The 24514-nt window shown below is 41.1% G+C and overlaps 1 protein-coding gene across 1 annotated transcript in view; it reads right to left on the bottom strand.

Moving 5' to 3' along the window:
• Positions 1-24514, bottom strand: part of LOC128740598 (uncharacterized) — a 68596-nt gene that overhangs the window by 40894 nt on the left and 3188 nt on the right. Inside the window, exons 2-3 of the mRNA XM_053836159.1 lie at positions 19518-19793; positions 8553-8682 (exon numbers count right to left, since the gene is read on the bottom strand). Coding sequence (XP_053692134.1) covers positions 8553-8682; positions 19518-19793 — 406 coding nt within the window. The remainder of the gene's footprint in view (positions 1-8552; positions 8683-19517; positions 19794-24514) is intronic.

The following is a 24514-nucleotide window of genomic DNA, read 5'->3' as shown; positions in this document are numbered from 1 at the left end:
ACTATGGCAGACGGACGAATCCCAAAAAATCCCGAAAAATATTGCGGCAAGATGCAGCGAACTGGTAATGTAGTAAGGATGCTGGATGACTGCAAAAACTATGTTCAGCAGAGAACCTGTCAGAGGCCGATGACTTCAAAGAAGAACCCTTACCTGCTGCCTGCTGGATATGCGCTGTTGACGAGGACACTAGAGCAGCGGGTGTTAGGGGCGACTGTAGAATGGCAACCCAAAATCTAAATTCTTTTTCTTAAATGCCGCACTGGTTCGATAATCAGATTATTTCCGAAAAAGTGGGAAAACCGGATTTTGTATTTTCATTTTTAATTTAAAACAAAACCGATAGTACACGAAAAATATTAAGTAAAACCGTAATTAAATTAGCAAAGAAATGAAGTAATAATAATATGTATATAATTTAGATGAGATTGCGACAAAATCCAGTAAAAATATTGCGTTAAAAGTCCAAGCCCAAAGGAAAAATCCCAAGGAAAATTGGTAGAATTCTGACATTGGAATCTTGAACTAAATTAAGATAAATTTTAAATAAAATTAAGCACAGTTGATTCAATATCGCTCTTGAGGGAATGATCCGACGAGCGGGCAGCGAAACGAGAGGCACAACTTCTGGTGTTCCCAGGTTTCTTACTCTCTTTATTATAAACAAAGCAAATAGAATGCTGGGCTTTATGAAACTTCTTAGTTATAATTTCAAAGATCCATACACAACACAATACATTACTTATATTAGCCTTATCCCGCAGTATTGCAATATTGTATGTTATTCACACACTGCGTTATACGCAGAAGAACGCTTTAAGTATGTCCAGAAGCAATTTCTACTATACGCGCTTCGAAAGCTAAACTGGAAGATATTTCCATTACATACCATATTATGCAGCACGTTGAATGCTCATCTATATAAAAATACATAAAAACGCCTCGAACATACAATGCTTTACTTTACTTTACTTTACTTATTTACTTTGACATTATTTCTCAACGCATCCTTTTAGCAGAATTGCTTTCTAAATTAACCCTTCATGCGCTAAGTCATAACCTTAGAACTCGAAAAATATTTATGGAAAATTCATTTAGATCAAATTACGCGAAAAATGGAACAGTCAATGATGGTTCTTCATAACCGATATCACGAAGGAAGTGACCTCAGCATTCGCTTGTCAAGGCAGGTTCGGTAACCTTCTGGCACAGACAAACAGACGAGACACTCGCGTTAATTCCATCATCCAATCAAAAACCACTTATTTTTCAAAAAAAGCATGTTTCACAACATGGCCAAACCGCGGCGCGCTAGTATTGCTTCGAGTTTTCAGTATAAAACCATACACATGTAAAAACCCTACAGCATAAAACCCTGAAAATGCAAGCTACTCCGCAACATGCATAACAGAGGGTGCTAGTGTGCAAGCAAAATGTGTAGGACGATGATTTTTAAAGGATTTTCTTCTATGTGTCATGTCAGTTCGACAGTGCTTCTGGCCCCCAATAGTTAGTAAGTTAGGATAGTTACCTTGGTTACTTTAATGTGAGTTATCTTGGCATCTCTTATTTGCGTTTCTCTAGTTTATACCCAACTCTCGCGAGGCCCACAGTCTTACTCCCATGTGTAAACGAGGGAAATACATGAAGTAAAGCCAGCCATACATCCTAGTATGGCGCTCGCGGACTGTTGGCAGATCGTGAGTTGTTGGCTTTGTGAGCAGGTTGTGCAGAAAGACGCTACGAGGCTAAGCGCTCATAAGTTAGCGGAATGTGTGCCACACAGAACCAGCGGTTGTTTGACGTACGCTTGCATCAGTGGAGTAAGCGCTGGATGTTATGCTTCTCATACACGTTTGCGTGAGAGTGGGCATCGTTTGCTTCTCGCTCGATTAGTTTAATATACAGTGTGACACATATGCTTTCGAACAAAAACAAAGTCATATATTTTTGTTAATAAAGGCTGAATTTCGAATTTTACTCTTGTGAGTTGTTTACTCACAGAACGCAACAAACAATCATTACTCTATTGAATCGCCTTTTGCCTGGATAACACACTTCAAACGCTTTTTAAAATCGTTCCATGCCAGTACGTTCCAGTACGGGCCTGCTTCCATCGGAATATCATCTCATATCTTGTTGATGACTAACTGAAATTCATCCAAATTATGATATTTATAAGCTTTGAGCTTCTGCTGTATGTACCGCCATATACAAAAATCCAGTGGGTTCAAATCAGGAGAACTTGGAAGCCATTCCTTTTTCGATATGAAATCTGTCGGATTGACTTTACACTACGTCTTCACAAGATTTGCAGTGTGGGCTGGAGTTCCATCCTGTTGAAAGCCGTAATCTTCTTCACCATACATTCGCCGAACATAAGGTATCAAATTTTGTTTTAAGACCATTTCTAGATAGTATTTTGTATTAAGTTCACACCCTTGTCAATAAATAATAGAGGAAGTTTTCTTTTCTTTGAAATGCCTTTCCATACCATGACCGTTGATGAATTTTGGTATCGTGGTACATTTCGTTTGTGCTTTGGAACGTGCATGATCGAAACCAACCTCAACTGATCATTTTGAGCATGATGCGGTGTTTGAAGAACAAACAACTTCTTTTCAGAATAGATCACTTCTGAAACACCGTGCCGACAGAGCAGCAGTTTGCATCTTTCCTGCCGTTTTTGTTTTATTGTTTCCGTTAATCCATGGATTTTACGTTTTTTGAATGCCTTCATATCCAGATCCATTTTCAAAATTCGACGAAGCTGCAGCTGAATTTGATATTCAGCTGAACTGTCATTTTCCGTGCAACTGCGAACTGCTCTCGAACAACCTTTTTGACCTCTGCAGGTCTAACACTTCGTTTTCTTCCGGTTTTTGTTACGGTTTTCGACAGATCTCGTCTTCACAAATCTTTTTAGTGTATAGTATACAAATCCTCTTTTTATGCCGTGATGTTTGAAGTCACGGTGAATAGTGTCGCATGTAGCACCGTTTAACAATTTATTTATTATCAACGACCGTAACTTGAACTTTGGTACGTGTACACCGAACGAGACACAATACGAAAATGAAACTACGTCAAGTAAGACTTAAGTCATGATGCCACACACACGTGACCTTAGTTTGATTGTTTTAATTGTATATGCCGCTAAAAGCATATAATGATTTTTGTTCGAATATACACGGGTAGAAATTTATTCTCCAAAATGCGCAAAATGACTCATGATTTCAGGTTTCTAGCTAATGTTTTATGAAAATACACCATGAATAATAATCCACGAATACGAATACCACGAACTTCTTGCAGTACAACACAACGCACAATCATGAACTATTATTTATGATTTTGTGCTCCCTGATATGGAAGTTCAGTCATGATTTGACAGCAATTCAAACTTCTTGATTTCATGATTTTAATAATTGTAGCGGAATCGAATTTCTTTCCATGTATATGTGTCACACTGTAAACTTCAAAAATGACGAGTGTTTCACAACCGGGGTCATCGATATGGCAACTGTGAAAACTGAACTGGAAAGGACTGGAGTGAAGCCGCAGGCTATCTACTAACCGAATCGTCGGGTTGCAGCAGAAGCCAAGGATTGAGAGATTCCAAATGCAGCCGACAACAAGTAACCCATCGCTAGAGTCGAGCTAATAGACAGCCCAAGTATTCTGCTCTTAAGCCTCATCGGCAGGTCCCATTCCTATTCCCGCTTCCTGTCAACAGCCATGGAAACGCCTTCCCAGCAAACATTTTCGTACGCATATCAGAGTAACAAATGAGTTATATGTACCTATATATATCATGAAAAATCGTATCTGATGCACAAAACTAGCATATGCGTACTTATTTGGAGGCCATATACGTACTACAAAATATACGTTAACAATTCAACTTTATAAATCTTTGTATGCGATAAGACCCGACTCAAAGCGATTAGTCTTATTATGCTATACAATTCTATACTGGAAGTCGCAGTTCAGTCTCTTGCTATCGTCAAATACGACAGAATATAAACTTGTGTGCATTTCATTAGGCTATATTTACGATACTGAATTTATTAAAAGTCAATAACGATAATTTTCGTACATTGATATATGAGTTGGTTTTTGCTGGGTTCATAACTTCAACAACCCGCTCAATGGCTTGCAGTACTCCTGCTGTCGCACCAGAATTGACGAATGCCGGTATTGCTTCCGGTGCGCCGGAAGACCGAAGAGCTCGTCCAACTTGTCTCCGGCAAGATCTTAGTTGAGCAGCTCTAAGTTATAGTTTCCATCGTCAGCAAGTATGTACCGTGAAACCCTCACCATAGTCAATTGGAACGCAGCCTCTCTGAGAATCAAACATATTGAATTGCTCGATTTTCTCTGTGAAAAGTAGATAACATCATCGTCATCATAGCTCAAGTCGGAAATTACCGTCTACCACTCAGATTCTCAGTTCTTGAGACACAACCGAAAGAAGCATGGCGCGTGGCCATTGATGTACGGCGCAATGTAAACTGCTGCCAAGCTTTAATTTAAAATTCTTCGAGGCCGTCTAGTTACTGTCCTAAAATATCAGAGCCTTAGCTAGTACTACCGCTTAATAATGATTAGATTTAGCCAAACCAATGTGGCGGTTCTTAATTATACAATTGGGTTCGTTCGTTCTACCAGTAGAGGAGCCGGGTGGCCTTTGCAGTATCATGAATTCTATTCCACTGTACTCGGTCCTGGGTTACTTTCGCGCCAATTAGTTGAGCGTCTTGGCGCACGCAAGTCGGCTTCAACCTGGTCAAGTCATCTAGCACGGTGGGCCCTTCTATTGATGGTGTCGAGTGTTGTTCGTGACTCGCCACTCTCCACTATCCGTTTGTACTCCTCCAAAAATAGTCCGCAATAGCTCGTTCAAATAGTTACGCTCTCATTAACCCGGAATAGTTATTCTAGCTCCTCACGATCTCTATCCTCCTTCTGACGGCTTTTCTTCCTCAGAATCGTGGTCAACTCATTCCGCGCTCGTCAATACCTAATCAAATTCTCCCTCGTGGCAATGGTTAGATAGTTTTTCCAAGCTCTATTTTCCTCTCCGTCGCTTATTGGCATTTCCCGTCAAACCAATCATTTCGTGCGCTCGAAGTTACCTCACCTAGCACCATGGTTGCAGCCTCATTGATGGCCCAGCGTATCTTACTCCATCCGTCCTGGTGGGTCGAAGTACCTAGAGGAAGGTAGAGCTTCGCACGCGCGCGTAGTTCTCGGTAACTCCACTGCGAGTGACCTTAATAATCGGTATAAATTCTGTCGAAACCGAAACAGAAACTAGAACTCGAACGCACTGGTCGACGACTTCGAGATCGGCCAATAACTTTTTGGACCCGTACTCTTCGATTAGAAACTTCAGATCGGGGGTTTATTTCATTGTGGATAACTTTCTGCCGAATGTGTCTGTCATCCAATCACTATCGAGCGCAAAACTAACACTCTATAAACTGGGTCGAGCTCCAGCGTATCGTCGACCAAAATATAAATCCCAGATAACCTCTGGACACTCAAAAGCGGATCGACCAGGCACTGGAATCTTTCCAATGAACGCTTTCCGTCACACATTACAGTGCCAGGTCTCCAATCGACCAGATTCAGAACACGGGTTAGGAACCTTACAGCAATTCAGTGCTATGTGCCAACAAATGCTGCCGACCTGCAGGAGAAGAGAGTTTTTACAGCCAGCTGAACGGCGTGGTTGAGAAAATCCCGAGGGAGGATCTCCAAATCCACTAGGTCAGCTAGTGACTGACCGTACACAACAGCTTAAGCGATGGACTGAACATTTTGAACAATTCTTCCGAGTTTCAAATGTCAGAGACCAACAAAACCGGCAATGTATGGTAGTGAACATGGACAATTCCACCAACTTCGCAGTAGCGGGACAATAAATTGAGCAAGTAGACGCCTTTCAATATCTTGGTAACCAGACAACGCCCGATGGTGGTAACAAGACTGATATAGCCACACGGATCAGGTGCCTTTGCAGGGAAACATTTGGCGCGCAAAGCAGATAACTCTACGTACGAAAACCCGTATCCTGCTGTATGCCTGCGAAACGTGGTGCGTCCCAGCGGAGACAACGCTAAAACAGCAGCTATCCATTAACCGGTGCCTGCGATATATCATTCGGGCCTGGTGGCATGACAACTGGATATCCAATGAGAAACTCCATCGTCGGTGTCATCAACGGTCGATAGCCATAGAAATTCGTGAACGTAGGTGGAAGTGGATCGGACACACCTTGAGGAAAGAAGCGAACGAGGTCTGCAGAGAAGCCCTCGACTGGAATCCACAAGGCCAGCGTGGAAATGGCAGACCCAGAGGCTCATGGCGCCGTAGCTTAGCCAACGACATCCGGGCTGTAGACGCGAACTTGTCCTGGCGACAGGTAAAATCCAAGGCGTGTAACCGTCAGCAGTGGAGATCTCTGATTTTATCCCTTTGTTCTGCCGGACCGACGGAAATGGACACATAAGTAAGTCTCCAATCAACAACATCAGGTGAGGACTTGTCTGCAAATCATGTTGTTTTGTGTTATCTACCAGCATTAACACCAACGGTCTTATCTCTAGGGTAATCCAGGAGCGGATTTAAGATCGAAGAATGAGGGGTTTCTATCAAAACTTCTGGTGAATTCCATCTCATTCTATGGTTTATGACCAAGGCTCTTGAAAACAGGCTAAAAGTCATACCTAATCCTGTATCGGCTTTAGGCTCAGGTGAGGAAAATCTTCTAATTATTCCAAACAAATCACCGAACGTACTTCGGTGCAAGTTTCTATTGTCTCACACCTTGGGGCAGAACAGCGTCAGTCTACTCGAGAACTTTGTCGCTGAGGAAGTTGAGGAAGTTATTGATGGGATAGCTTGCTACCAGAGGAAAAAAAACTACGGCAAACGTGGATTTAACGCCAGAAAGGCCCTTGGTTTCGATAGTACCGAGTTCAAGCACCTTAGCCACGGCTCATTAGCTTTTGTAGCAAAACTATTCAATAAATATTTTGTATAACAAATGTATATCAGATATCCCACAGCTCCTTATTATACTGTTACTATAACCTAATGAGATTATTATCATTAAGTAGGTAGAATAATATTGTGTTGCAAAAGTATCGTTTCCTTGCCATAGTAATTCAGTTTTGTGGTCGATATGGCATGCGTTTTCACTATTTTTCTTTAAATTTACGCATCTTTCATAAACAAAAATAAAACCATGCGGATTATCACTCGTTTTATGGTTATTTGAGATTCTTGAGGTACTTATTTCATATGATTGTCATTACACTAGTGATTGAATTAACCAGAGAAAAAAAAAAGAAAAAGAAGTTCTTATAATATTTATCTTGTTAATAGTTCAGCAAGATTTGACAAAATTGAAACAAATAGTAAATATTTAGCATCCATCTTTTTCTTGTGATCTTGTGATATTTACTAGACCTCTTACTTGAATATATAAGCCTTGATTTACATATAATTTATGGCACACTTAATAAGGACAATACCACAATTTCCAAAAAGGACAGACTTTCGAGAGCAATTTATTTGTCTCTGTTTAAAGTTAAATCCATTGAGAGTCAACGTTATAGATAGTAACATTTTCCACACTGACAGCAGCAGGTCAGACAGAGCCGTCTTTATCGCAAATAATCCCGCGTCAACCTCACCCGGTGGACAAACCGTCATCAAGTTATATCGAGTGTAAAATTAAAAGAGACATCATCCCATTGAAGATAAGATAAAATGCCTTTGAATCGTTAAGGATGAACGACGGTGGAACACACGGTGGTGGAGATGTCTTTTGGTGAAAATCTTGCTATCTTCCGCCATCTTTCCTTCAACTCGCAGCCTTCGGTAAAGGTGCTTCCCGAGCGTTTTGCGAGATTTTGATAACCCGGACAACCGTCTGCCCTGCCTACTGGAAGGTTAATCGTGAGGGACGTCTCCGGAGGCTGAAGCTGAAAGTCGGATACGCCGGAGGGAGGCGGGCACCAAATTTCCAAGACGGAAACTGCGATACGTCTGCGTCGGCGGTGGGAGATAAAAGAAATTCAAAGAAAAGACTGCAAGCAAAGAATTACGCGTTTGATGTGAACTTCCGTAACAGTCGTATTTCCTAGTTAAAAAGAAGCTAGTAATAAAACGTCTGCTCGAGACTTTCGTTTTTGCTGAGCCCGGCATTGCTGAACGTAGTCCTTTGTAGATTCTGGTTAGTTCAAGCCCTTAGTACGGAAAGGACAGAAAAAGAAAAACTAACGCACCAAACTTTAATTTCTCGAGGTCAAAATAGCATCATCAAATAAAGGGATATTAGCCGCAGCAAATGGTGTGCAACTTTGGAGAAACGTTGTTGCGGGTGAGTAGAATGTAAATGGTCTGAGTTTTACGCAACGATCAGTAACGCTTGAAATTAGCCTAAAAAATATGTATGCCATAAACTTGAAAAGAATAGTCAATGTCAAACTAAAACCGGCATAATTCAATAAAAATATTTACATCAGAAATCAACTTACCTATTACTTCCATGTCACCGGAAACTATTATAGTGTGAAAGGATGGCGCATCTGCTGAAACTTCGCAGCTGAACTTCCCCGATACATTTGCTGCTTTAATGACTACGTGGCTTTCATTGGATAGTAAATTCTGAAAATGGAAATAAAAAACGAAAAACGTGAGTTATTTTGAAAACATTCGCAGTGGTATGTAAATTCCCGATAGCTGGGACATAGTGTACGTACTCATTGTATGTCGATTTGCATGAAAATTAAAACCGAAAAATTTTTGTCCCAAAGCTAGATTGGGTTTATCAATAAAAACGCAGCTGTTTCCCATAAATCCAAAAATCAATACCATTTTGCATCGAATAGAAAGGTGCCCGCACTAAAATTCATCGCGAAAACAATGTCGGAATTTTATTGCACGCTTTCTGTTCGCAGACATTATTGTTCGCTTCCCCCGGTGCGGCGCCCTTCGTTCGTAGGCAGAATTTTATAACAATTTGCGCCACATTCATTCCGAATAAATTTTGTCTTCTTTCTATTTACTTCGCTTCCCAGTTCGTGATCTCCTTGCTGGCTGGCTGGCATGGCACGAGGATTGCCCTCCAAATCAGATATACAGATCCGTGAAACGACCGAAGCGCGAAACGCTTTTAGTGCGTGGCAAATTCTTCTATGAATTATCTGCTTGTTTACAGAACAGAAGTAAAAGTCGTGAAAATAAATGGCTGTTTGTGTACTTTTAGATTGCACGACGCTTGACTGGAGGAAGCCCGGGCCAATCGATGAGCCAACTGTAAGCCAGCCAAGCAGTATCTAGTCCTTTTGATATTCATGATTATTTGAACGAATAGTACAGAAGCAATTTTGCTTTGGCTAAACACAGTTCGGGTGAATAGTGTTATCAGTAGGCAGCTTCATAACAAAATAATTATAAACTCACTAATCAACTAGAAACCTTGGAGCAATTTCCATTTACTTCTACTGCCTTAAAGCTATCTTACAGATACGCGTATTTCGATTACGACTTGTAACCTCCTTTAGTGTGACAAGTTATGGACTGCAGTTAAAAGTTTCTAATTACTTCATTAATTATTTATCCGACACAAAACAAGCTCTTAAACAAAGGTCGATTATTGTCGCTATCGAGTGCTTTTGTAATTGACTGTCGCAAACTTTCATTGCGTCGCACCACTACATCCAACTGCAGCGATAGTACGCACCTCGTGTGTACTACTTTTGTTCGCCGGCGTGGGTCGGAATCGTATTGAAACGTCAGTGAAGGAAGAGATAAACAAGAATATCGAAACAGACTGAGATGTGCTCTGCTGATGTGATTTTTGCACGAAGATTAGTTCGTTTTTGCTATTTTTTAATCGGAATTCCAGTGATAAAACTTATAGCTAGTGATAAAACTTATAATTAGAAATACGGTGTAAAACAAAAAACACTTATTACTAATAGTAGGATGTTGCTATCTTCGGTCGGTGACTAGTAGTCCGGTCAATAAGCATAAGATTAGTACATGCAGTAATCGATTGAATCCTGATCAAATTTGATTGAGTTTACCCGTAAATTGGTAGAATTTAGCTGAAACTTTGTTAAAATTGCTCAAAACTCCGTTAAAATGTACAAACTCATATTTTGAGTAGTTTTTCAACCAAAAAATTGGTAAAGGGTGTCCCACATCAAATTGCACCACGGAAGAAACGCTGTAGAAAATTTCCCATTGAGTATTTTCTATTAAAAATTTGAGTAGAGGTAGTTTAGGGTATATTATTTACACTCTATTTTTATCGCGGTCAGTTTTTCGAAAATTGGAAAAAATGGCGTCACCCGAAAAGCAACGTCGCGAATTTATTTGCGCAAGCACCTGGAAAATCCTCAACTCTCTCATCATGAATGATGAGAATTACGTCAAGACGGACTTCCGGCAGCTTCCGAGGTTACTGTCCCTCACCGCCCAGCTTAAGTTTGTTGTTCCGGAGGAAGTAAGGATGCAGAAACTATCATAGTTTGCCAAAAAATACATAATTTGGCCAAGAAATACATCATGTGCCAGACGGAGTGCGCCGTTTGTGACTACCGGGACTGTAAACGGGCAGATTTACCTCAAGGAGTGTCCACAGAAGCATCTGCTTCTCCGTCGAAGCTACCTGAGGGCCCTACGATCTTCTGGCCGGATCTACCTTCGTGCCAATATTTAAAGGATGTATTGGAGTGGTACGAAGCCAACGGAGGCACGCCTCCAACGCACCGGAATTAAGGCCCATCGAAAAATACTAGGCTATTATGAAGCAGGCGCTATGGAAGCATCCCAAGGAGGTCAAGTCTGAGGAAGACATGAAGAAAAAGTGAATTTCCGTACAGATGAAGCTGTAGCTAGGTTGTACAAAACTTTTTGAGTGGAGTAAAGCGCAAGATACGAGCATACGGTTATGGGGGTGAAGTTGAATGAATCAAATATACCAAAAGCAAAACCAACAAAAAATGGATTATATTTCGTTGTCTGAAAGTTTGAAAAGGATCGGTCAATTAGGTAATTTGCTACAGCGGTTCCTCCGTGGTGCAATTTGATGTGGGACACCCTTTAGTAGGAGCTTGAAAGTGCGTTGTCACAGAGAATAATTCAATTATCGGTAACAAGTAGCCAAAATTGGTTGAATTTTTTACCCAGAAATTGAGTTTGTACATTTTAAGAGCATTTTGAGTAGTTTAAACCTAGCGTCTGCAAAATCCGACCTATTTACAAGTAGAATCATTTAACAGTGTAGATTTTTACAACTGATGTAATGTTTATGTGTAACAGCTGCCGGTCGGAAACTATAAGACGTTCGTCGCCAAAAACAACTGTTTTCCTACCACCGATCCCGTAACTAACATTGAAGGGATACTAAACGTAAGAGTTCTTACACACAATATTAAACATACACTATATTTACTGTACAGGAATTCTTAAACGCCACTGTCGCGTTGACACTGCTGAAATATCTGGTATTAAATCTGGAAGCCGTCTTTTTTCATTGCATATTACGACATTGTGTTTGCTTTAGCGTATTCAACTGCTTCTATGTATTTTGAAAATGCTTTGAGCAAGCCTCTTTGCCCAATCAGATAAAAAATAAATTTTCGTTCTGATTCAACCCTAAAACAGTCTCAAACTTCGAACACTTCGAATAAAATGCTCGTTAGTATCGATAATATGATAAAATATTTTGCTTATTGTATACCACCGTTTGCGTTAGAATGTCCTCTATCCGGTAAGTATTCGAAATTTGATACTGTTCTAAGTTTGAATCAGAACGGTATGGTAGAAATTATAATATATGGACGCATTATCATTATACATTTCCTACTTTTCACCTCCTACACTTTTTTCACTACTCATCTTTTGCTTCTTATTGCTAACTTCTGATCATTAATTTAGACACGAGGTCGATAAACTCCAAGGTTGAATATGAGATTGAGTGGTATTTAGCTACTTACTTCTGATTCCTATTGCTCACTCCTCACCAGTCACCACTCCCTTCATACTTCTCCCTATATGCTTCTTACGGCATATGCCCCATGGTCATGGTTCTCTGCATTTTATCCAGCAGCTCCTATATGGCTACCTCCACGAGACACAAACTGGTATATGATTAATGCTAGGAACATCAGGTAATCGACCCCAACCAACAACTTGGTCGTATGCTAACAAGGAAGGGGACTCGAAGGATAGGAAACCGCAACAATTGTAATAGACCAACTCGATTAAAATAGACTATGGAGTGAAGACTTGGAACGTGAACTGCCCATTTACCAATTTCCTAGACAGCACTTGAGTGTTCTTCGGCGTATTGAAGAGCCATAAGATCGGACGTCGTAGTAACGAGAGATGCTTTAGAGGGACTACTTATCTCCAAGTAGCACATATTAGGTCCATTTAGTTGATGCAACCGAATTACGACTGAAGTTAGTCATAGTTCGGTTACCACAACTACTTTGTAACAATCGAGGCGAGTTAGCGATCGATCGAGGCTGGTTACCAATCGATCTTCGAATGTACTGGTTAAGAATTAAGGGCCGGTTCTTCAACATAAGTGTCATAAAAATGTGTCTGTGTGTGACTGTGTCCAATTTTGAACAAGTCATTTGCACAAGGAAAATTCCACGAAATATGGAAACGGTCTTTTATGTTTCCGGTATTTAAATCTGGGGACCGGCAGAACGTCAGGAATTACCGTGGCATCACTAGCCTATCGGCTGGCTCTAGACTATTTGAGATTATAGTTAGTGGCGTCATTCTTTCCCGGACGAAGAATTATATCTCTACTTCCCAACATGGATTCGTGCCGGGTCGCTCTGTATGTACTAATTTACTGGAGTTTACTTCATCGTGTGTCTCGAAAATGGAACAGAAAGCACAAATTGATGTCATTTACACTGATCTAAAAGTTGCCTTCGATCGTATCAATCACGGTATACTTCTGCGTAAAATTTCGCGACTTGGAGCTTCTTGCCGATTCACTGAATGGTTAAGTTCATACCTACGTGGAAGAATCATACGTGTTAAAGTCGGCGCATGTATATCTTCGCAGTTTACCAACAGTTCGGGTGTGCCGCAAGGAAGTAACATGGGCCCCTTGTTATTCATGCTGATCTTCAACGACGTCGCGCTGTTACTACCATCTGGCTGCAAATTTGTATACGCTTATGATCTAAAATTGTATTTAGGAGTTTGAAACACGGAAGATTGTCGTCGTCTGTAAACTTTGATAAATGATTTAGTTGGCTGGTGTCGGAGGAACTGGCTCGTGATCAGCATTGCCAAATGTGAAGTTATAACGTTTCACCGTATTTTAAACTCAATATTGTTTGACTATCATGTGGTCGGACTGAAGCTAAAGAGAGTCGATTCTGTAACTGATCTCGGTGTTGTTCTTGACTCTAAGCTCACTTTTCACTTACACCACGCCATTCTGATATCGAAAGCCGCACGTCAACTTGGTTTTATCAAAAATTTCCCGTCACTTTAAGGATCCACACTGCCCGAAAGCTCTTTATTGCTCTTTGGTTCGTCCAATTCTGGAAAACTGCAATTTGGTTTGGTTTGGCAAGTTGTCTTGGAATTTGCGGATTGAACGTATCCAGAAAAGATTTGTCCGACTTGTGCTACGTGAGCTTCCTTGGCGCGATCCTGTTAACCTACCACCGTATCCAGACCGTTGCCGCCTACTGGGTATCGATACGCTCGAGCGCCGTCGGAAACTGCATCAGGCTATTTTTATTGCGAAACTGATGAATGGTGACATTGACTCGCTGACGCTTTTGTCTCGCATAAATTTCCGTGCTTCACAACGTGCCCTTCGCTCTACTGGCCTGTTACAAACCAATTATCATCGTATGTTGTTTGGTTATCAAGAACCCATTACCGCCTGCATTAGGACTTTTGAATTGACTGACGAAATTTTTGATTTGAATGAAACTACACAGCAATTTGTGACGAAACTTAAGAGATCTAATATTATATGAATTTGACGCTAATCTATTTATTAAGAACATTGTTCAGATAAATTATTGTAGTAATAAATAAATAAATAAAATACACAGCCCTCATCTCCGCTATCGACAAGCAGGAACTCTACCCAAAACATGACATTAAGTTTTCAGGGACTCCAAGACTCGGGTCAACCAGAATGAGGAATACAAACCAATGATTGGAGGGATTAGGGATTACGTAGAATGAGTTGACCACGATCCTGAGGAGGAAAAAGCGCCAGAGGGAGGACAGAAATCGTGAGGAGCTGGAACAGCTATTCCAAGCTAATGACACGCGCAAGTTTTACGAGAAAGTGAACCAAACTTGTAAGGGCTACGCACTCAAATCAGATATGTGTAGGGACGAGGGAGGAGATCTAATCACAAACTAGGTGGTCGACAGGTGGAAGCAGTATTTCGATGAGCACCTCAACGGCGATGTAGTAGAAGCAGACGCATCGAAAGTTGACTTCGGTGTTCCTACAAACGACAACAGTGTGCCGGCTTCCGATATCGAAGAGATCCGGCGAGAAATTCGTCAGTTGAAGAATAATAGAGCCGCCGGACCGACTCCCGGCAGAGCTCTACAAAAATGGCCAAGTACCGCTAGCAACGGCACTTCATTGGATAATTTCTAGGATTTGGGAGGAGGAGAAACTACCGCAGGAGTGGATGGAAGGTGTAGTTTATCTTATCTACAAAATGAGCCACCAGCCAAATTGCTGTAATTACCGCGGCATCACGTTGGTCAACGCCGCCTACCAGGTGCTCTTCCAGATTTTGTTGCTTCGTCTATCCCCAATAGCAAGAGAATTCGTAGGGTAGTGGGCAGTATTAGATGGGCTTTATGGGGGCCCTTGCTACTTTCAAATCAATTGGATCAAATTTTTACTCTTCGACGAATCCTCCAGAAATGTCGAGAGTACAACGTGCCCACGCATCATATTTTCGTGGATTTCAGGGCAGCATACGATACAGTTGAACGAGAACAGTTATAGCAGATAATGCAGGAGTACGGTTTTCCGGATAAACTGACGCGGCTGATAAAAGCTACTCTGGAGCGAGTGATGTGCTACGTGCGCGTTTCGGGGACACTCTCGAGTCATTTCGAATCGCGCAGAAGGTTGCGGCAAGGGGATGGACTGTTCTGTATGTTATTTAGTAATGCTACCGAAGGTGTGATCCGACGAGCTGGTATCGAAAAGAAAGGAACGATCTTCAGCAAGAGTAGTCAACTCCTAGCCTTTGCAGACGACCTCGCATCTTGGGACGGCGGAGGCAATCTTCGCCAGACTAGAAACGAAGGCTAGGAGAATAGGGTAACAAAACAATGCATCAATGGAAAACCAAATATATGGTAGGAAGAAGCTCCAGAGAAAACAACGTTTACCTCCCGCGGATAAAGACTGTTGACCGCGATGAACTGGTTGTGGAAGTGGCTCGTCTATTTGGGATCACTGGTCACCGCCAGGGCTTCGACCGATCCTTTTTTCTACCGCAGTCACACCAACGCGCATTCAAGTTCACACCGTCCGTTTAGAGGTGGAATACGAACGCTATGCATAACACAACTGGCAGTTTGCTCAGTCAAACGCCGATTGCACGCAGCAGAATGAACGCGTTCTAAAGTTTTTTGACATTTTCGTTTCGATCAAGTTGCCTTTACCGTTTGGAGCGGCGAATGACTGTAAAACAGTCAAATGACTGGCAATCACCACGCTAACGAAAAGCAACCGCACAATCGTATGATTCAATACTACAAAAAAACAACCACTACATGTGCATGGAAGAAGTCGGTCGGACTCCGTCCAATACAAACGAATATTTTGCTTGCGTCGGACCGACGTCCGGGTGACAAACTATTACTGTGAGCAGCCGATTTGGAGACAAAAAGAGAAACGAAAAAATACGTCACCGATCACCGTAAGCTTCCAGTCAGTTTGCAGTTTATATTCTCAAAGCGCAAAGCAAAACGGGAGATCGACTGTTTGCTTTTGCTGAGAAGCCGCATGAATTGTAAGACGGCAGCAGCGCAAGCGGCAGATTGACTGGATTCAAAAAACAGTCAAATGATCGTTCAAAAAGCGGAGTTTGAATGCGGAAAGTTTGCATTCACGGCAGTTACATTCAACTTGCGATCCCTTTTCAAGCCCTGGCCACCGCCGACAATAATACGAGTAAGGAGATTCAACGACGCGTTCAAGCTGGAATTCGAGCCTATTTTTCCTTCCGTAAGACGCTTTGATCAAGAAGCATTCGCCACCGGTGACGATGGATGTACAAAACGCTAATCAGATTGGTAGTCCTCTACGGACTTGAGACAGTTACTTTGCTTACGGAAGACATACGTGCACTTGCCGTATTTGAACGAATGGTGTTGCGGACTATTTTTGGCGAAGTACAAACGGATAGTGGAGAGTGACGTAAGCCTGTTAATCAGTTGCGGTTACTGCTTGGAGCGAGTTACATCGTACACCTGGCTAAGGTTGGGTGACTACGCTAGACCGACCACGTCGCAAGGATGCCGGACGACTTTGCAGTGAAATCCGTTCTCTTCAAGAACCGCACCGGCTCCAGAAATACGAGCTAGATGGCTCGACCAGGTTAAAGCCGACTTGCGTGTTTCGAGATGCGCAACGCCCAGGACCGAGTATCCTGGAGATGAATTCTTGATACGGCAAGAGCCACCCCGGTTCTCGGCTGGTAAAGAAGAAGAAGAAGAAGAAGTGACCTTTTACACTATCAAGAATGAAGGAAGGGTAATGAGGGGGGCCTAAGAATAAACCCATGGTAAAGTCACATAACGTCTAATGGACTGATCCTACTTAGACTCGATCCCACCACCATTCGCTTGTCAAAGCACACTCGGTAACCTTGCGGCTACGGAGCCCCTCTCTTCGTTGAGTTAAAAGCAGAAACAATAATTCGCTTGATAGTTTCCTTTTCTGAACAGCTTGCACTCTTGAGTTCTGTTCATATTTATAGTTTTATCAATTTTTCCACTATTTTCTCAGTTTATTGTCTATTCTCCAAGTATGTTAACCAGAAGTGTATTTTTTTCATCTCATTTTATAGAGCAATGAACTGCTCTCAATGGTTCTTATATTCTAGATTTGGTAATAATTGTTACTGTTGTACTTTTTAATGGTAGGAGATGTAACTATTGAAGAATTTATGTCTAGGTAATTGAGCAGAAAATGTTTCAGTCATAAAAGTTATAATCAAGTTTAAGTATTACGTCTTTTTCCAATAAAATATTTTTCGTCCAGGCGGAACTCTTCCCATTGGGCAAATTCAATTAATCTGACGTTCAGCTTGCGAGCAGGCAGCGGTTTTGCCAGAACTGTTGTAAATACCTACATAGGTATAGCTCGACGGGTGGCGAACGGGTGGTGGGTGCGGTGGTGAGGTTCTCACACTCAGTAGCAGGAAGGCACCAGTAATGGCCGCTCGTCACCCACTCACTCAACTAGTCGGGAGGAGGCTATTGCGATAGACGACCTGGCGCTTCCGAATGGCCATAACAGTCCACGGAACAGTGCACCGATTCTGCAGACTTCAGCAACGGAATCTGTTGCGACACGAAGGGAAAAACATGGTCGTAAATAATTCCTCTGACGTTACCTAGTTTTCTCGCGGAGCTTTCTGAGCTCTGTGCGGGGACAATGCGGGATGGAACGGAGAATCAGAGGTCCTGTGTATGTGGCCGTGCGTCAGTGTGAATGCGGTTTGCTGTGCCATCAACTCTGGTCCGCTCTTCGAGCGGCGGCGACAACAACGACGACGGGGAGATATATTTGTAGCCTAAATTACGTGCCTTTTAAGCTCTGGTGCCTGCCAGCCAGTCAGCGACTGCGGAAAAAGTTTGTTGAGTTCGTAAATTGGATTTTCTAGATCGAGGTTGGATTCGTTTTTGATGCGGCATTAGTTTACGACCTGAAAAGATTTCGGATACGTTCGGCATTCGGGGTGAGCTTGAAGAAAAAGCCAAAACGGAATCAAACCAGCTGAAGCTGCACCGTTTTGTGATACCCCGAAAATGTATTTTGTCTTTTTGGCTTTTTTACGATCCAAAGCAGCTGCCGCTGCTGAGCTTGGAAATTTTTCAAATGTTTAGCGCCTTTCGACCGCAATAACCAGCATAAATGCTTGTCCTAGAAGTATAGATTGCTTTTGTGTTTTATGCCTATCATTTAATTTGCAACCCTTATTTGAAGAAATATGCGATAAAAAATCTAATGGAAATTCATCATCAGGTTTGACTGTAAATTCTTTGGAGTTTTCCAAAAATAGAGAATAGAGCAGCATTTCCATATAGCGAAATGTGATGAATCCGGCACAATATTTGTGCCATTCTTATTTTGGCTGGATACCTCGCTGGAACCATTTTGCTCCCTTCTCGTAGCACAATTTCATTTCACTAATGAGGTCACAGTCATGGTTGGATTTTTTCAATCCTTTTAGCGAAAAAGGTTACGAAATTTTCCGAGCAGAGTAGCGTTTCCGGATAGGAGCTGTTAGCCAGTGTGATTCTACTAGCATTAGTTTGTTGCTGCAAAATCGTAAGTTACAAATTCAGCGTTTAGAACTTAATCTATTTAATTTCCATAAATATCACAAGTATCTATAAATGTTAACGGAATCTATACTATACGTTCGGTATTAAATTTGCTGTCTTCTTTTCTGTCTAAATCTGGTTAAATCTGATTTACTAAATCAAAATTAACAAATTTTTGAGAGTAACTTACTGATTAATATTTCAACTGTTGTCAACTGAAAGATAATCAGTCCTCACAAATTATATAACAAAACTTAGTCCAGAATTTCATATCACGAGAGAAACATAATTTTGAAAATATTGAAAAAGTTCCTATTCTCATGAAAATCGCCAATAGAAGAGTGAAGCAGATAAACATTTTGAAACATGCAAACATTATGTTTGACACAAAACTATAATTCACCGAAAAAATCAACGAATTTAAGATACAAAAATTTGTCATATACGACCAATCATCTCAATTATTCTTATCTTTAAAACGGCAACATCCTTTGCAGCAATTAAAGGAATAAACAACAACCAAACCCCCTGTGCCGGTTGTTCAGTGGTGGACCCTCTAACACAATATTGTCAAAAGATTATCTTCTCCTTCTATGCAGCCAAGCAAGCGTATTACAACCAAAGTCCACCGACTTGTAGTGTGTAGCTGATGTAAATAGGGTACCTTCTGTTTACTTAAAGGATCATTTTAATTAATCCGACAATGTTCTCCGACCCGAAACAGTAGGTAGGTAGCGATTCTGTTCTTCCGCTCCGCATGCATCAGTGCTTCATGGCATGGCATCATGGTGGACGACGACGATGATGATGAGCGAGCGAGCGAGCCAGAAGGGTTTACAAATAAAGCGTGTAATATAGAATACGATAGAATAGAATAGGATACGATACGATAGGATACTCACATCGACTTCCACTCCGCCGGCCGATCGGAACACCTTCATCGGTGGCTGCTCCTGGGGTGTGTACCGGTAAAACTCCCGCTTGCCTTTGTACCACTTGATTGAGTAGAGCCGCTCCTTGTCCTCCATCTCGTAGTTGCAGTACAGATGCGCCGATTCCCCCTTGCGGATGGCTGTCGGCACCGTGACGCGAACGTTACGTAATCCTAGCGATGATTCTGCGAGAAAAAGGAAGAAGCACGACATGGAAAACTGGTTAGTGTGGTGAGCCTGGAGAGTCTGGAGGCGAAAATCGTGATCATCATGTTGCTTCGAATGTACACATGCATCATCGAGCAGTAAGCACGGTTGCCGCCCGGTACGGTCAGCTAGGATATAATGTTTGCTCGGTGAGTGGGAAGGAGTTAACATCAGGATGGCTAGAATCAGTGAAGCCGTAAGTTGTTTGCTGGTACGGAAGTACACCGAAGATCAATGACAGCGAACGGGATTTAATTACGGTAAGGTAACCGCTATCAAACGATATGAGGCTACTGTTACCGTTAGTGGTTTGCGGTTATGGGTTCCCAGGGTGCTAATTGAATGGGTGCTTGAGTTTATCAAACAAGGAAGGTAATTTCAAAATATCTTCCCGACGATTTTTTGAAATCTTTATTAACAGTCTTTTTTAATTGAGCATATAAAATCTACTGAAAGTTATATGTCGAATATCAGCGACTGTTGCTACTTTGGTGACGTCCAAGCAGAAATCAATTAATCTTTTGTATCATGTTTAATTTGGTTTCTTTTACGCCCTTAAAGCTATCACCGAATCTTTTGTAAGAAAACAATCTCTTTCAAGCCCAGTATCTGAAACTATATGGCCACCACATTTCTAGTAACGGTAAAATCTAACACATTACAAACATCATTAAAGGACCGTAAAGAAAAACCAAACAAAATATTAAAGTCGTGACTAGTTTGTTCTGTGAAACGGAATTGTATCTGTTCCAAGGAGTCAGAGCATTTAACGTTTCTTGTGATGAGGTCAAAGTTAAATAATCGCTGCTGTTTGACCCGCCTAACTGAGAGTGTCTTCAGTTTACACAACTGACAATGGCCGGAATAATTCGGAAGATTAACTGGAATATTCTATGCTAACTAATGCAATGTGAATCGCTAAAAATTCTTCTGGATTCGTTCAATCGTAAGTGTTTGTGTTACGTGAAAATGCGCCGAAACAGGAGATGCAAATTCCAAAACGCTTCGGATAAGCGATTTTATACTGATGGAGAGAAACAGTATTGCAGCGATTGTAGGAAATTACCTTGCACTTTTTGCTGTTAACAAGCTTACCGTTGTCACCGCACCAAACTAGTAATAACTAGGTTGATATCTGCTTGTATGTAACTGTCACCAAAATTCTTTAGATTGTCGGTAAAAGAAAATATCTACCATGTAACCAGTTCCAACAAGTCGTTAATATAGATAACAAAGTTGTGAGGGCCAAGCAGACTGCCTTGGGGTACACCAGACAATGTGCAAAATATTCTGAAATGAACGGCTCCGCGGTCCGACAAATATGAGCTTAGCCATTCAGTGAACCATGATGGAAATCTCATGTGATTCCATTGGTCAATGACGTGATTATCAGAATATCATGGGCTTTGGTGATATCAAAATAAATCGAGACCAATTGCCGCTTAAATTCAATCGATATCGATTGTCACATAGCACATTAGATTCAAAGTAGGAGAGCGATTCGCTTCATAAAGTGAACTGTTAGAGGTGAGTAGTGCCACTGCTCTGTACAAAGTTCTGTGCATCAGGTTTTTAATTACCGCCATCCGGGGTGAGATTGTGCCAAAAACCAGAAATGCTTATTTGTGAAAATTTATTATATCTATAGAAACTGGTGACCTAAATTCAAAATGATGATGAACATAACATATTTATTCATAACTTAGAATGGAACACAGATAATATTAGCGAACTATTTAGCCTAAAGAGTGTTTCAAAGTTCGCGATCAAAAATACGCGGAAATAACGCTTGTAAAAAATGTCCGGCATAAACCAACACAAACAAGAAATCGCATCAACTTGCTATCTTGAAGGTATATAAACTCATCATTTACAATGTATTGAAAGGTTATTATGCGTTGGATAAGTTTTGATTACGAAAATAATATTTTTCGAAACTTTGTACTTTTCGAGCTTCACGGGGATGAGCTTGTGCCAAGTCATAATGATCGATTGTGGATTTCACATACGCAACAAAAATACGTCAGTATACACCAGCAAACTCACATTATTTACTATTGAGCACAATATTTTGACAGATTAGATTGCATCATCCATTTTGGAGCAAACAGCATCATAAGTCTGCTAAATAATTTAAACTAATTTTTACTTTTTAAATCAACTTAGTTCCTAAATTGTGTGTATACTGAGCTAAAGAACAAAAATATATGCTTTTTTGGCACAATCTCGTCCCGGATGGTGGTACTTTACTAAGGCAGCAATCGTCTTACATCTTACATGTAGATAGGCAGTTAAAATATCAATTAACTAACGTCCTATGCATCTTACTAGTTCATTTCGACACTCTACTTTACAGATATTTGCATACTTGACAGAAATACAATCGAATTGCAAGCAACTAGCTGACGCAAAGCAGCAAATGAAACGCTTAAAACTATTCTCGGATAAGACGATCGCTGATTTTCCACGATTTGAGAATTACTGCGGCACGGCACATGGACAAATATTCAAGTGCAAGACAACAGTTCCGAACAAATTCTGGGTATGCAATGGGGAAGGCAAATGAGGAAGCGTCCAACATAGCTTCAGCCATCCCAAACCCCTACCTAGCGCCTCCACGTGGCCTTACCCGGTAATACTCTATGGAGTAGCCAAGCTAGGAGGTGCGATGCAGGGTGGTTCCCGGTCACCTGATCTCAAAACTGCGAGTTTGGCTGATGGCTGAGCCACCTTGTTAGGGGGTAAGCTTAATATAAGTTATTTTAATTATTTGTTTCGTTTTAGCTCATGAAGCACCTCCTACTGTACAGTGAAAACTCTGGCCTAAAAGTTTAAATAATGCTCATGGATACCAGAAGAAAAAATTAAATTAATAATGGTAGCACTTATGGAAACTCAAATGATGCAACTCTATTCCATTCGAAGGACTGCTGCTGAGGTTGTTCTATTTTTGACCAAATATCTTCATATCTTCATGTATTGCATATTCTTGTAACACATATTTATTTACATTGCCATATACCATCATTATAGTAAAGACACAGAACAGAAGTCCGAACGATTCGGCGATCAAAACTGGTAACAGAGACTTTTTTGTTTTTCGTTTTCTTTGGGAAGGTTTTCGCATAGAAGCGAATAACAGCAATATAAGCAGAACGCTCGCTGCCAATCGCATAGCACATTTCAAATGCTTTCGTGTGCATTCGTATGTGTTCGTGTATTTTCGTGGGAAAAAGTGACTCGCTACCGCCAGGTTCGCTAGTATCTGTAGAAAGTAGCATGTACGTGTTTGGATTTCTACTTCCACTTCTGCCCAAGTAGCACACTTTAGTTGAGTCCATTTAGTTGAAGCAACCGGATTACGACTGAAATTAGTCATAATTTGGTTACCACAACTACTTTGTAACAACCGTGCTAGTAGGGTGTTCTGTGGTAAAGGGGAGGAAGCATCAAGGTATCGAATAAATCGAAGACTGGATGAGGGATGTGGTAACCAGCCCAACTCATATAAGATCGGAGAAGATTTTGGCGCGCCCTTCTAGCACACAAATCATCACGCAAGATAAGTCTGCACGGTGAAGTTGTGTATCTAGAAACCGGAGGTCTATGCTGGAAGGAGTGCCATATATTCGCGTGGATTCATGTAAGCAACATTGCTTATAGATCCACCCGACTCCTTTTGATCCTTCATGAACAGCATTGACATGAAATTTACTGGGTAGTTAATTTCGAAACCCTTGAGGTGATGGTGGCTACCCCCCTACAGACATACATACAAGACAACAGGACCGAACATATTCTTGCAGCATATGGATACAATCTGGCAAAAGGAAAGGATGACTGCTCACTTTTCTATGTTGTTTCACTTTCAGGGCACCAAATTGGACAAGACGCAATGTTTAAAAATCAAACCGGTGGAAAAAATGGGTGATTTTTCACTTCAACAAAATGTTTACTTTCAGGACATCAAATTGGACTAGGTCAAATGTTCAAACTTCAAACGATGAAGTCGATTTGAACAAAAAGGGGTGGTTTTGCGCTCGGGCGTACTTCCCAAGCACAGATATCAAATTGGTATAGATTCAAACCACACACAAACAGATTCGCACCGATTAAACTGTCATTTCATATAAGCTTAGTTGGGAATGTCTCCGCTTTGGTCAAAGTGGCGCTTTTTAACGAAACAAGGGGATTGCCCCATAAAAAAATTCTTGTTAGTTCGAGAGATACTCCTGTTGCTATTTGATATTTGAGAATGTCATTCATAGATGGTACTAGTGTTTAGGCAAAATGTGTGGTACGATAATTTTGGCTGATTTTTCTTCCAAGTGCTATGTCTGTTTGTCTGTGCTAATAGCATTGCCAATTGTGAATGGTTTTTGATGGCTTAAATGTCAATCGATTCACAATATTGCTGCATATTTTCCTTTTCAATTAGGCTTATACAAATTTAATAAAAAGTTTATATCGCCCCCCCCCTTCCAAAATTTTCGAAAATTGAAGGGGCAAAAAAATAAAGTGCAATCCATATTATGTTGCATTCTTTAGTGATAAGCAGATTTTTTACAGTTCACCGAGTTTACATCTCTAAATTACCCAATATGTGCAAAGTTAAAGTAATTATCCGCTTAGTGTCGATCAACTTTCCTTCACCAACTAAGTTTTTTGATTCCTGCTACAGGTCGCAGGTGGTCCCAAAGCCGAAAATTGGATGTGCTTGAAATCAGACTTTTTTCTCCATTTACTTTAAATCTTATTCC

Source organism: Sabethes cyaneus, chromosome 3 (genome assembly GCF_943734655.1).
Source record: "Sabethes cyaneus chromosome 3, idSabCyanKW18_F2, whole genome shotgun sequence".
In the NCBI taxonomy this organism is placed as follows: domain Eukaryota; kingdom Metazoa; phylum Arthropoda; class Insecta; order Diptera; family Culicidae; genus Sabethes; species Sabethes cyaneus.
Note: the sequence above shows the minus strand (reverse complement) of the source record. Positions and strands in the feature narration are given on the sequence as shown.